Source organism: Fistularia commersonii, chromosome 23, assembly GCF_037954325.1.
Source record: "Fistularia commersonii isolate RoL2024-O1a breed Wild chromosome 23, RoL_Fcom_v1.0, whole genome shotgun sequence".
NCBI classification, from domain to species: Eukaryota; Metazoa; Chordata; class Actinopteri; order Syngnathiformes; family Fistulariidae; genus Fistularia; species Fistularia commersonii.
In genome coordinates this window covers 5,623,228-5,638,350 of record NC_141306.1, presented here as the reverse complement: position 1 = coordinate 5,638,350, position 15,123 = coordinate 5,623,228, and the positions used below count along the sequence as shown (strand labels likewise).

The window sequence follows — 15,123 nt, the reverse complement described above, 5'->3', positions numbered from 1 at the left end:
TTTCTGACCAAATGGAAAACAGTAGAGTTGATAATGCCTTTTGTATTTGGATTTCACTGGGATGCATTTAAGGAAAGGTTATAATATGACGCATCTGTATTATTTTTGAAAATTTGTAACCAAAACAAGACAGAGACCAGCAAAAAAATGAACAACAGACACCTTATTAGACAAGAGGAATATATCCTGCAGTCTGCTGACCGATTGCAGGTTGCAAAAGTATGTTGTTGCCTTAAATGAGTGAGAGGTCCATGACCTCCTAACCAAGTGAACTTTATCTATAAGATAGATGTCATGAATTATTTGAAGATATTCTAACCAAGGCCAGAAAAAAAATACAAACTGCAATGTAAGGGCATTACATAGGTTAAGACGTAATATTACTGTTCAAGACCTTACTCACAGAAAGTGGTATCTTTAAGTCTAAACGAGGTCTGCATAATGCTTGACTTTATGATTTAAAAGACGGATTATAATTTGAAGCAAGTCAATTCAGATTGAATTTGAGCTATTAATTAAGGTTGCGATGTTGTGACTGATCTCTCACGGGACAGGTTTCACTCTCTGTCATCCTCACCAGCACTTTGGGAAGGAATGGTTCAGTCCACCTGTACCCGGCTCTTTCTTACTGAGTAGGAACTCCTGCAACTTCAGCTTCACCTCCGTACTGGCAATGGCACCTTCCAAAACATAGCGCGCACATACACACACACGCACACACACACACACACACACACACACACACACGAACAGTAAGTGAGTCAAAGACTGAGGAGAGGAAACAAGACACTACCCTTTAACAGTAGTAGAGGTAGTAGGGTAGCTTACTCTCTTTGCCTTTCTCCTTGTGTCTGAGCAGCAGCAGCTGTTGCTCCAGTCGCTGTTTCTCCTGCTCTTCATGTCTTTGTTGCTCCAGTTTCCTCTTCTGTTCCAGCTCTTGCTGTCGCTTTGCTGCCAACAGCTCCTGTTGTTGCTTACACACACACACGGAGACATGAAAAACACAAGACACACACGTGCAAATAAATACACATGCGCAAACACTTGTTGAATAGCCATTAAAAAAATTGCCAAAAATAATTCTTTACTGATAAGGATAAGGACTATGAAGGATTCCTCAGGAACATTAGCTAATCCAACTTTACTTTCTCCCTCTCTATTGAATACACACAAACTCTATTTAAATATGGACAGGCTGAATATGTTGGCCAAATTCAAGACTAACAAAATTAGTCCGCATGTTTGTATTATGTCTCTCCCTGCTTTTGACCCTTTCAGGTCACATGATAATAAAACGCTGACTTGAGATGCCTATCACCTTAAATTAAACTAATCTATCGATATGTCCTTTACCACAGGTGATACCAGATTTATGGTATGATGGCATTGAGTGTTACCAATCGAGTACAAGATCTGAGGGACTCAGGCCGGATCTTCATACAGGTATGGCTTGGGCCAGGGATCATTGTCACAATGAATCAAGAAATCAGTGACAACTAGTGACAACAGGACTAAATACCTTCAAGTGTTCCTGCAGCTGGACTTCATGTTGCCTTGTTAGAACCTCATGCTTCTTCTGGAACTCAGCAAACAGCAGCTGTTTCTGGAGCTCCTGCTGCTGTTTGAGTAGCACCAGTTCATGCTGGAGTTGCTGCTCTCTTAAATTTGTGTCCACCACTGTGGCCCCCACTGAGAGAGATCCCACCCTGGGCTCAGTACGCAGGTCAACAGGGCCTCCTCCTGCACCAGGACCGTCTTCTGAGCCCCCACCTGGGAGAGCAGTAATAAACCTTGAGTTTTCTGTCCTCTTTGACCAGGCTCCTTTGGACCACTGTATCATTTCAATTCTTTTACAAGACAGCTTTGTTAATTTGCCTTACAATACTTGAGAGATTTTGAAAGTGTGTCCCTTTTGTTTACATCATGTCTCAATGTGCTGATTCCTATCCCTTTTCCTGCTTTCAAAAGTGACCTGAAAGCCTCCAGCCCATATTTGTTTACTCACATCACTAGTGTAAATCAGTACACTATATGTAAACATTTAGAGGAAACTATGCTAATCTTTCAAATATTATTAACTTCCCTCAAGTTACAAGTGAAAATAATGATGTCCAGATCTCTCCATCTATGAGTATAACCATAAACTCAACTCATGCTGTAAATCAATACACTTACATTTCCATTTTCCAAAAGATGCAATAATATAATATCTTAATTTATCAAATGTTAGGTAGTGAAATCACTACAAGTTGGTGGGTGAATCATATTTGCACAACTTCAGATGTGATATTAAATCATCTGTATTAAATCAACTGGTGCCACACTTTTTGACACCTGTGAGGCCTCAGGTCATACTTCATTCCGTCTATAAAATTAACCCTAAATTTATTTTCCATTTATTCTTTTTGGTATGGCTGGATGGCTTCTTCAGGTTAATAAAGTAAGTTAGCTGCGATAGTAAAAAAAAAAAAAATTCTTTCATTTTGCTCATAAATAGGGGCAGTTTATATAGGGCCATGACTGTTTATTTGCGTTCATAGGATTCATTCCACTCTTTAAAATCCAACCTATATCCAAGACATTGAAACACCCCCACCACACAGGGACTCACTACCTTCTCCTCCACCTCCTCCTCCTCTTTGTTCACTTGCAGTTCCTACAGGGCTCTGCATGCCTGATGGGAGGCTGATCTTTACATCCACCACTGCAGAGGAGAGAAAGGAATGGAGAGAGGGAGGAAGAGAGAGAGAGAGAAAGAGAGAGAAAGAGGAAGAGAGAGCACAGGTGATTGATTAGTCTGGACATTGCTGTCAGGGATACAGCAGACTATTACATCAGTCAGTCAACACACAGACACACACAACAGCGGTTCTCATTTATTCAGATAAGCACTGACTGTGTTGTTGGAATGAAGAACGTGTTGTCTTTCCACATAAAAGCAACCATGAGCCTGGTGTTAGTCCAGCATTCAATAGTGATGACATAACATTACCTTGGCATTAGCCTGGCATGGAGTCAGTGCATCGAAGCTAAAGGACATTGCGGAATATGTTAACACAGCGGCATCAACTTCAGTTTCCTCAAGGACAGACAAAGAAATGTGAATGATATTAGGAGCCAATATGTTTATGGAGATGTAACCATATGTCTGCCCTTTACTTTGATATTGGCTATTGCTTGTTTATTTATAGACAATAGTAAAGTAAGTGCAGGAAAATCCAATGCACTCTTGCAGAAAATTCAAAAGGAACAAATCTGCTTTACTCCCTCCCCCTACACACCCTAACAGTAATTGGGATTTGTGACAGTTGCAGAGATGCAGTTATACAGATTAATCATAATTTTCTGCCTGAGGTGTAGAATAACATCAGCTGATATTTATCATTGTGAAATAGAAATTAGAGTGAGTGGAGAAAAGATACAAACAGCCACACTAGGAATAGTGGTTGGGATGTCAGAATGCACGCTCGGGCTTGTGCCGGTTCAAGCAATTTAAAAAACCCTCTTATAGCTATAACTGAAGAAACAACTCAAAATGTGGGGGACACGGTCATTCGCGATGAAAAATGTGAGATTTTAAGACATTCTGAAGATCATAAAGTGTACATATACTTCTTTGCGATGAATGTCAAGCTCACTTCTTGCATCTGTTTTTTTAAACAATACCAAGTGTGAGCACCTTCAGATCAGAAGCTCCTAATGAGCTTATCAGCTTCAATCAGCTTATACTGATCACTGGATAGCTGGATAGGTGTGTTTGCATGTATGTGTGTGTATGTAAGGGAGACAAGGATTTTGTACCTTTTTTTTTCTAGGCTCATGTAGCAAGTTAGCTCTGACCCTAATGTGCCACATTGTTTGTCTCTTGGCCTCAGCTGACCCCTGCTATTGGATCAGGCCACATCCTGGAGGATACTAGACTGCAGCACCTTGGCAGGTGGTCAAGATCTTTCCTACCTGCTGTAAGAGATGGTAATAAATTAAGGTGTACCAACAGATAACTATGGCATTTTATATTTTAAGAAATAGGGGTGGGAAAAAACAGAGGTCCCACATAAATTCTTACATAGCTATACTGTTTACATATTTTTTTTTGTTTATCCCACAGACATTTAGTGCTACAACAAGCAGTAGCAAAGCAATTGTATGAAACATGATGATTATACATGTTTGTCAATTCATTCTTGGCACACAAACTCTTAAGTTACAACCGACCCACCCCCCATCCCCACCCCCGCTGCACATACGCACACACTTTGAAACGCACTGGGTCACTGTAAGCTAATCAAACAGCAACATGCTAAGCTGCTTGGCTCTCTTCTGATGGACTGGGATTAGCTGAAGGAGGAAAGATTGCATTTTTTCCAGATCTCCAATGTCACTGGTTTTAACTTGACCTTTGACCTCTGACCTTGACACAGAAAAAAACACATCTCACTTACTAATAATAATATTCTTTCGAATTAATTGTTAAAAGATGGTGCAATGGTGTGTTCCTAATATGTGTTTTTATCGACATCATGAAAGTATTCCCTAGAAGTTCTCGCCTGGGAAATCTGAGTTGCAAAACAGAAACGCATGGCATTATAATGGCCTGTACATTACAAAGCTGATACAAGCCATCCTAGATGATCAGAGGGCGAAACAATCCGATAACTTCATGAAAATATCAAACAGTCATGTCTCTGATTAAGCAACTCATTGATATATGTTTTATATCATCGGCTGTGATATGATAAGGTCATGGATGTCAAACATTTGAAATTTACTGTAAGTAATTATTTTCCACAAGTAACCAAAAAAAATGCAGAGATAATTAGAAGGAAGTAATTTTAAAATGTGGAAGAACAAACCTATTGATCATCTTTTGCGTTTAAAGACCAAAGAGGATCTTTAATTCCCAGAAATTTTGAAGAATCCGTAATAAACAGAAGAATACAGGAAGATGGAGGTGTAACTGAAGTTCAAGATCCTGGTCAGATTTCATTGTAACGATTTTGATTATTCTTATATTGATGAATAAGAATTGTGTCTTATGACTTGATATAATATTTACACTCTAACCGGCAAGTTCAAAACACCTCACAACCACTCTCACTCACATATACGAGCACATTCACAGCCACATAGGCAGTCAGGTTTAAGCTGCTCATGTGAGAAGGTTAAGGGGGCTCAGGTGCTCAGGCCACTGTAAGAAAGTCCCAAAAAAAAGATGAAAGCTGATGTATAAAATAAGCTGTATGTCTATGTGTCCGTGCATGTATGTGGACACACATCCAAATTATCTAAACAAACATTCTGGTGTTTCACTATGACGCACGTGTCTCCCCTTCCATTACAACACACAAACTGTCCTTGTGTGTGTGTGTGTGTGTGTGTGTGTGTGTGTGTGTGTGTGTGTGAGAGAGAGAGAGAGAGAGAGAGAGAGAGAGAGCGAGAGAGAAAGAGAGAGAGAGCAGTTTGTGAGTGTGTGTACAACAGTCCTTTTGGCAAGAGGGCTACATTCCACAGCAGCCAGGCTCTGACGTCAAACTGAAGACATTTATAGTCTTGTAAACACACACAGACTCACACTAATGTACAGTCAGTCTGACAAAGAGGCGGGGCCGAGGCAACATTTCAGTCAATCCTATCAGACTCTAACGGACTACAGCTCACTGCAGGAATTCATGCATCGGAACGGACGCAGGAAAGAGATGGACTGACTGTGCCTCCAGTTTGCCCAGTGAATCCCGAGAGAAACGACCACAGACTGGCGGTTGTGCTTTAGCGCTAATAAGACTGTGGAGAATCACACTGATGAAACACAGACCGCCTGAAGTTATGAGAACCACTTTTCTCGCAGAGTTGACTCTCAGAATTAAATTCAGTGTTCTTACGAATTGTCTTGAAAACAAAACATTTAAAGATACATTTATCTTGAGAAAATAATATCATTTGAAGAGATTCCCTACTGTATCAATTGGATTTGATTGATTAAAAGTGTAAATGATTAAAAAGTACTTTTCGGGTATTTTTATTAGCACCTTTTTTGTTTTGAGCGTACAGAGTTATCTCATATGTATTAATCTATAAATTACTAATACGACAAAATTGGAATTACTACCAGTCCTATTATTTTCCTTATTCAACTGTTTTGTCCCTCGCCATTCTCGTGTATTGAGTTGTGTCTTTCTACTTACACTGCCGTGTTAACTGACAGTCAACATGAGGAAAGTCAGATACTGAGAGACTGGGACATTGCGATGACAGGGGAACAGCTGCTATAAGATACTTGTGGAAAAGGGAAAAGGGATGAGAATACAGCGCGGATAGATCTCTAATAGCCGAGCCGAGGAAAGGCTGCAACATATGGGACATATGTAAGAGCAGCAAAGCCCGATGTGACTAACCAGGAAGCAGCCGGGAAAGGCAAAGCTCAAAAGTACCCAAAAATGGAATACTGAGGTTTATGCTGTCTGTCTGTTTCTCTGTTTCTCTTTCCTGTTGGTCTTTTAAATTGTGCTGCTGAGAGGTATTTCTGGTAACCAATGTTCATCTTTTCTGTTCTCCCTCTCTCGCGCACTCTCCTAGGCTTGTTCGTTCTGCATTGCTAAAAGAAAATAGGCACTATGACGTCAGCCCAGCAAAAACATCAGAGACAGCGAGGGAGAAAAAAGACAGAGCAAGGTAAAAATAGTATAATGGCTGTGTGTACTTTAGACAAATTAGAAGCTTGGAGTGAGAGAGGAGAATCACGTGTGTTGCGTTGCCATAGAAACTGATGGGTGGGTCAGATGAATTATGGGATGGCAGACAGGAGGTCATTTGATGCAGATACTGTCTATTGTGTTTGTACCAGGCAAAATGTCTTTGACAACATCTGTATGACCTGATCACGCAGGAAATTTGCTGATCGGTACTTATGTAAAAATGTAAATTGTTATGGTGATAAGCTTTGACAAGACAACGAGAAAAAATAGAACAATACCGATAATAATGTCGGGGAAAAATAACAGATCGTAACTCATGTACAATATTTTGTTCCAATTCCTGTTTTGTTATCGTCTCTATTTAGAGACCTCCTAACCAAGTCATGCTGATGCGAAAGCTCATTTCATTCACCTTAATGACAAGGTTGTACCAGACGGACGTGTAAATAAATATACCGCAATACTGTGGTGGAAATTTAACAAGGACAATGATAAGGGGTTAAGGCACTAAGATGTGTAGAGTCATGTGATGGCAGAGTCAGAAATCACATTTCTTTAAAGTGATAAATCATTTGTGCACTTTTACGTGCCAAGCAGTCACGGTAGCTAGATAACACTAAGCGCAGGTGCTAACAAAGTTATGCATCTACATGTCTGTTAAAGTATGGTGTATATAGTAAAACAAACTGGGGACCCAGCAAATCCCTTTGAAAGAAGGACAGAGCTCTGTAAACACCTTAATGCATCTGCAACAGTTTTGTGGACATGATTATCAAGCGTCACAGCAAAACAACTTGAGCTGCATCACTACTAATACAAAAAGGCTGTCATGAATGATGGTAGATTGCTTCTGCAAGGCCTATTTTGTTTTATTGCCTTAACAGTTCCGACTAAATTGTAGCGACACAAGTCGGGGGGATTCGCTCCAATCTCTGACTTAAGGACCAAAAGACTGACTTGTGAATGTAGCTTGTAAACAGGAGTATCTGATGACCTAAACTGGAGTACAGTCTAAATCACAGGAAGTACTATCTGAATTATGGCAGATGGAGTATTGTGATATTTAACATGTTGAAGCACATCTTCAGCATGTATACACTGGAGTTGTCACAATTGTAAAACTGCTTCATGGCAGGGTTCTAGATTCTACTTTGTTCACAGCCAGTAAAAGGAAGTGCCGACATTTTTGGAATAGGGCGAAAGCCATCACCACGCTACATATTGTGAGCGATACGCATATCATGAAATTGAGGAGTCTGGAGAAACATTTCCCAGGAGGGAGTCATATGATGTTGCTGAAAGTGTGGGAGTCATAGATCATTGAACTTTGCTCTGCAATATGTAAGTGATCAAAATGGTAAAAATCTTGAACAGTTTAAACAACTCATGTACCTACAGCCAAACCCAAAAGGAAGTCAGTGTTGAAGTAAGACCTGTTATTATTGCAGTCCAAGCAACAACAGTCAGTGATGTTAGTCTGAATGTAAAGCTATCTAATACTCATAATTGATAAGCAACATTTGAATGTGACTAATACACTATATCAGCGCAAACAAACCCCCTCCCCAAAAAGCGAAATGATAAACTAATGGCAGACTTCTTCTTAGATTAGCAATTTTTATCACATCCACCTTCATTTCTGATAGATTGTGAGCAATTCAAAGTTGTCATTTGTCAAAATGAAGACAAGTTTACAAATATCATGAGAAATATTAGCAAACTGAACAATTATCTTAAGCGGAGATAAGGACGAAACCATGGCTCGGTGCACTGACATAAACATATTCTAGTCAGCTCTGGTTTCACCACAGTACTTTGAAAGGAACCTTTACAACCATAATTATGTAGACATTGTCTTAATTATAATAATTCCATGTAACATTGCAGCCATTAACGCCGCCATAACTAATTACGATTAATAAACAATGCTGATGTATTATCAAATCAAAAATACAGGATAATTGGGGAGTTACCAAACAAATACATACTTTTAAGGATGCTTTTTAGCGGGGGCTGAAGCTGGATTGATTGCTTGATTTTAATACCCCATGCACAAATTAACATGGGATATTTCTATCAATATTGGAATTTATTTGATTTATGGGAAAAAAAAAAGGTGTGGCAATTCTGTGTCTGTTTTACCCGGCCAAACAGTTAACGCATGAAAGTGATCAACAGGTCAACAGTCATCAAGTGCCGGTTAGCGACAAAAAATTACTGACTTGAACCATTTTGATTCGTTCAATCGGCAAGATCATAATTGGCTGATAATTATCCACTCAGCAGTTGTTCAAACATGTATACCTCAGGATTAAATAAAATACAACACAACATGATGCTAAAAACACTCCATGTGCTTGACAGGAAAAAGGTGGAGGGTCATAAAACGATAATTCAAGTTCTCTCTGAATTCGAACACAATCACTAAGCGGTCATGTTAAGACTGACTGCTGACCTAAGAGTCGTCACAACCATCTTTGCCAAAAAAGAGATTACAGTGAAGGTTTGTCTGTCCTTCTTGAAGTTGACGTACTAACCTGTTGGCATCAAGCCAATCCCCATATCGAGCACACCTCAAAAGATCTCTGATGCAAGTCACTCCAAAGATTTCCTGCTTGGATTAGTGTGTGTTTAATTACAAAGAGCATCAACTGGCAGGTATATAGAGATGCAAAAGTATATACAAATTACATATAGACAAGGTTGCTTTTCTTTAAATACAAAAAAGACTATGATGAAAAGGCTTTCTTCTGTTATAACTGGACTGATAAATACAAGATGCATAGATGAATGTATGATAAGACACTGGCTTATTAGAGATTATTAGATCATTATTAGATTATTAGATCATAGCATTAGAGAGGATCCTCCTGCTCCTTCCAGAAATGTGACATTCCATGTAATATCATATAGCTTCTGGCAATACTGTTTCGATATAACTGCAGCGCTTATCAAATGATATTCCGTATTCGTGTGTGCCTGATTGTTTTTTTAATTTTCAATTCAAAAGTCTGAACTAAAAAAATAAAACCTACTTAAATATTATATACAAAATGTCAGATTAAATTTATTCTAATGTCGGGTCAGTGATGCACTGATAAATATCTCCAGAGCACTGAATTCATTCAATTCAAGTCTCTACCAAGAATATCAAGATAAGAATGAAGTACTCCAACTGTGGACTTAGTTCTTTTATTTGGGATGTGTACCTGCTAACCGATTTTCCATATGTGTGTGATGGATAGAGTCTGAATTGGGGACTTCTATAATGATTTTCCCATTTTCACACCACATTAGCCACTCTCATTTCTAATATTAATCTTGGGACTGATTTAAGATCTGATATTTTTCTCCGAAATGTGATGTAACACATCAAACAATCAATTGGTTCAGATTACTGCAAGATATCACAGACCAAATCAGAATTCTAGGGTCAGCATAAACCCTTTTAATAGACAACTAAATAAAAATACATTTAAATCACAGAGTTAATAGATATAGCAAATCTGGCACCTCCATGTTTTAACCATTGATCCAGACCTTTAGCAGAGCCCCCTCCCTCCCCTCCTATCCATCCCATGGATGACTCACCGGCTGTGGGCATGGCACCGCTGGAGCCCCTGTTGCTACTCAGGAGCTCCAGAGGCTGATGGCTGTCTGTGCTGGTGGAGGAAAAACAGGACTCAGTCTCATAGATGGTCTGCAACATGTCGCACAATCCTGACACTGTAGGATGCAACAGCATGCCAAGACAAGAGGGAGAGCTATTTTCTCACAAAAACACCGCTCGATTCCTCTTCAAGAGCAGTGACATAGCTCTGACTCAAGAAACCTTTGAATGGGATTACTCATTCTGCGTTGATATGAATAATCAGGTACTGTGCGGCTTGAAACTTTTACATTTGTCCTTCTGACTATGAATAGAAAAGAACAAACTCCAGGGAAAAAAATAAATAAAAAAAATAATCAAGAAAAAAAACTTATCCCTCGGAATAAGACAGGATCCCCCAGTCAGACTCCAGTCTCAGGTAGCTTCTGCTACAACTTCTGATGCCCAGTCCTGTAAGTTGGAGTCCTGGCTGCGCCCGCGGAATCCAAAAATCCTTTCATCCACTTGCCAAATGAATAAAAATGTTTAAAAAACACTGTTCAGGTAGATTTCCAGGACGGGTATTACAACGCAGACAACCTTGCAGGCTCCTGAAGAGGTGTCAGTGACTGGTGTGTTTTGGGATGTCACTGCCGCAGATAAAATAAAGCTTCATTTTTTTCCTCCTATGTTGAACAGAATCTTCACTCACAGGACGGAGCAACCCAAATCTAACCTAGGGGGGAATCGGTTAAATCCCGTCGTTTTGCACAGCTTTGTACAACCGTGCGTTTCCGAGAGCAAAGAAGTGATGGAGGGGGTTGCTTTTTCGCGTGTGGCGATCTGGCATCTGGAATGACGAGAGCCGAGCTGCTGCAGCCTCTTCTCTGTGCACTTCCAACGGCTAACAACACAAAAACAGATACAAGGAGACGCCGAAATCCCCTTCTTGGTGCATCAAAAGGATCTTCATGCAGCTCTCCTCCTGGCTGATGAGAGGGAGACGAGAAGAGGAGGAGGAAGATAAGGAGAGGCGAGGACGTAAATAGCTTTGGGAGAGCACTCCCCGAGGTTCCATGCTGCCAAAATTAGAACCAAGTGCTGAGAGAATGACAGAGAGAGGGAAATGGAAGGAAGAAGGGAGCGTGTGTGAGGGAGGGAGCAATATGATTAAAAAAAGCGTGAAAATTTGTGAGAGGAAGGCTGAGTAGGAAAGACAAGCAGCATGTTGGAATCCTTCCAGAAAATGAACAGGTATCACACCTCTTAAACCTCGTCCTCAAACAAAGAAAGCAGGCTACTGGGTAGTCCAAGCAAAAATAGCTGCCGGTCAGAAAAATAATATTCACTATTTGAAAGTCATAAGCACCCGCGTGCGTGTTTGTGCATACGGAAGTGTCTGTGACGCTCTTTAAGCTGCTGAATGAACATCGAAGAGGGGGCAGGAGGAGACTGAAAGTAGATCATTGGGTGGAAAGGAAGTTAAAACGGATGAACAGAAAGTCAACAACAACTCACTTCAGTCTAGTGAGCATTTGCGGTAGAAAGCAGGAAAGAGAGGGATGGCCTGCGTTTACAGAATTCCAGAAGAGAAGAGACAAGAAAAGAGAAAAGAAAGAGAAAAGAAGCCTTTACTAACATGGGAGACAAACATGGGGGGTTGATGGAGGGACTATTACTGAAAATAGCTTGCCAGGGAGAAGGAGGAGTCAGAGATATAAATAGATGGGGGAGAGAGAGTGAGTGAGAGAGAGAGAGAGAGAGAGAGAGAGAGAGAGAGAGAGAGAGAGAGAGAGAGAGAGAGAGAGAGAGAGAGAGAGAGAGAGAGAGAGGGAGGGAGGGAGGGAGGGAGACAGCGAGAGGGAGGGAGACAGCGAGAGGAGAGAGCAGTAAGCCTCCAGCTCAGGAGGGTGGGTGGGGGACCAGCGTTGTCATGGTTCTGTGCTGCAATTCCCAGAGAACACCTGTCCATCAAAGACTGGGCAATGTGTCAATACACAACATCTAAAAAGTACATACTATTGCAGGATTTTACATAATATTGAAAGTCTACATCCCACTTGGCTCCACCGTCTAATACAATTATATCATCACAATTCACACATAATCGCACGTAACATTAAGAATTGATTTGGTCTTTTTGTTCTTTTGGATCTATCCATAACACTGCCCGGCTCTACGTCAACATATTTTAATGTTGACGTTCCTGAGTTCAACCACATCAACTAAAGACTGCTCTTGTTAGATCCACATGTAAGCAGTATGTCTCTACAGATTTCTGTCTTTCAGTGGAACAGTTCGACACTCAGATGACTACCAAAGCTTAAGATATCTCCAACCGCCTTTAAAAGTGGATTGTGGTTGTCTTCAAGGTCATCAGATAAATCGAGGGGGAGCAAATTATTTTCTCGGCAAGTAACCGATGAAAGAATCATTCATGTTTGTGATGATCTGCTGGTCTGAACTTAATTATTGGCACCCCTGAGCCCGTAATTCGGCTGCAGTTTGTCTGCATTAATAATGTGTCGAGCAACATGTATGAAAATGAATGTAGAGTACAGACAGAATGCTGCATACAGCCTTGTATAAAGTACTGCAGAGAAAGAAACTTATACGGAGGGAAGTAAATCTGACATGCAGCATCTCTAAAAAAGTATAGTAGTTGTTATTTGTCATTACGACACAGGGAGCAGGTGAGGGGACAACTGGCTACGTATTTCTGTAGCCTCTATGACAGACATTCTGCAACACCGCTGTGACAATGACCCCACCACGGCGACACTTTATTTCCACAGAGCTACACATAGATGGTGCAGTGACACCCTAGCATGAGTCTTCTATTCCTTCAGACCTGTGAATGAGCTGCCTGCTCTAAAGGCACAGATACAGGTGTTGATACCGCACAATGACAACATCCATTGCCGCTTCAGAGGTGGTGCCCCTATTCCATCTGAGAGAACGTACAAACTGAGGATGAGGGTGAATAGAAGAGAAACATTCCTGTGCTGTGCTGAACAATCTGTGTATTAAGAGCTTGCCGTGTGAACTGCAGTCACACTGGCAAAACGTGGTCTCGCGCCTCTGTGTTGTGTTTGTTCGTGACTTTCTAAAAGTTAACAAATACGGCATGCTGTAACGTTTACTAAAAAGATGCTGACCAGAAGAGAAAAATTTCAGAACACATCGAGGAAAAATTAAACTGCGAGAATCAACACGTCCAATGTAACTCAATCTAGACAGTCTGGATTCATATTTGACAGCAGTTGTTAACAAGCGCAGTGTCCTTAGCAACAAAATGCTCCACCATATGACTGACTTCGATCATTCAAGGACGTGGAGCCAATCAGAAGGGTTGATGGGATTTCTGTGAGGAGGTGGAAACAATGAAACATATTCTTAGGAATAACGTGCAAAGAGAATAGCTGAAGAACATGGGAGTTTTGACTGCCCTAAAAAGAAATCTCTGCTGGTTATATAACAAAAGGCACTGGATAGACTAAATGTAGCAAATAAAGTCACACAGATACACTGGCTTAAAAACAAAACAGAACAAATGCCTTACTGACTTGCATTTTAGAAAAAGGCAGCTTTGAATTTTTATTTTCAGTGGTGTGTAACACCGAGGAAAGACCATCCACAAACACTTAAGGTTTGCTTTCAAACCCAACACTGAACAGCTCAGTTTGCTGTCAGTGCAGATATTATTAATTGAAAGTACAGGTTGCTATTTTTAGTGATTGTTCCACTCAGGTCTTCAGTCTTAACTGAACCTTTGTTTAAGGGAACGGATTCCACTGCTGGATCTGTGTGTCAAGGAACGTCACTGAGGACTATATGATATAAAAAAAAGAAGACATTTCAATTATTTCAAAAGGACAGAAAAAGGAATTTTTAGCAGGAAAGGTAAATTAGCTAATTTCATCTCCAAATGGACCAAAATGATCATTAAAGCAAGTTATAAAAACTACAAAAAAGCTGTAAAAAGTCAACAAGCATCGGAGTCAGGCTCGATGCCATTTGAGTGGCCGAAGCTTGCAAGCTTCAAGCATTGTAATTTGTTTTTTGGGACAGTGAATTGAACCACTCTGTCTGACAAATACCCAGATGCCGTAGATGAAGGGAACCGGCTAGAAATATTTGGACTTTCCTCTGGACACTTTGTTTTTTTCCTTGGAATACCACAGGGTGGAAGGGGTCAGCCAGTTGTGGGGACACTCACAAATCCCCTGCTGAGTACCAGTGTGCTGGGGTTTTCCCTGCTAAATGAGAGGGTTGTCTCTTTGGGATTACATGGGGCAAGAAGGAGATCTTCCCTAGTTGTTTGTGTTTATTGCGGGACAGTGTCTCAAAGTGTGCAACTTTCTCTGAGTCATTGGGTGGTGTCCTGGATGAGGCACCACTATGCGACTCCATTGTTATGCTGGGAGACCTAAATGTGCACCCGGGAAATGATGAAGAGCCTAAGAGGGGGTGAATGGAAGGAATGGTCCGGTGGATCTAAACCCTAGTGATGTTTTGCTATAGGACTTCTGTGCCAACCTATTACAAACACCATATTTCAAATAAGTTTCCTTTCCAGGGTGGCTATCTTAGAATTAGGGATTCGGGGACGAGTACAGGCTTTCAAGGTAAGCTCCGAGTAGAGCCCCTTGTTCTTCACCTGGAAGGGGTCAGATAAGGTGGTTCTGTCATCACGGATGCCTCCAATAGAGCCTCTCCACTCCAGCACCAGAGCCGATTGCATTATTTCGGAATTTACTAACATCTGTTATATGATGCCACACTGGGTAGGTTAACATATGAATTGAATAATATTTGGAGGTTTCTGGTGTTGCAATAGTT

At 40.7% G+C, this 15,123-nt stretch overlaps 1 protein-coding gene across 3 annotated transcripts in view; it reads right to left on the bottom strand.

Moving 5' to 3' along the window:
* hdac5 (histone deacetylase 5) overlaps positions 1 to 15,123 on the bottom strand; it is a 44,347-nt gene that overhangs the window by 15,308 nt on the left and 13,916 nt on the right. For 2 of the 3 annotated variants that reach the window (XM_086170287.1, XM_086170288.1), the window contains exons 1-5: positions 10,284 to 10,576; positions 2,615 to 2,704; positions 1,520 to 1,770; positions 829 to 973; positions 578 to 680 (exon numbers count right to left, since the gene is read on the bottom strand). In XM_086170287.1, coding sequence (XP_086026413.1) covers positions 578 to 680; positions 829 to 973; positions 1,520 to 1,770; positions 2,615 to 2,704; positions 10,284 to 10,437 — 743 coding nt within the window. In that variant the 5' untranslated portion in view covers positions 10,438 to 10,576. Of the gene's footprint in view, positions 1 to 577; positions 681 to 828; positions 974 to 1,519; positions 1,771 to 2,614; positions 2,705 to 10,283; positions 10,577 to 15,123 lie in introns of those variants that run through there. The other variant, XM_086170289.1, reaches the window with a different exon arrangement.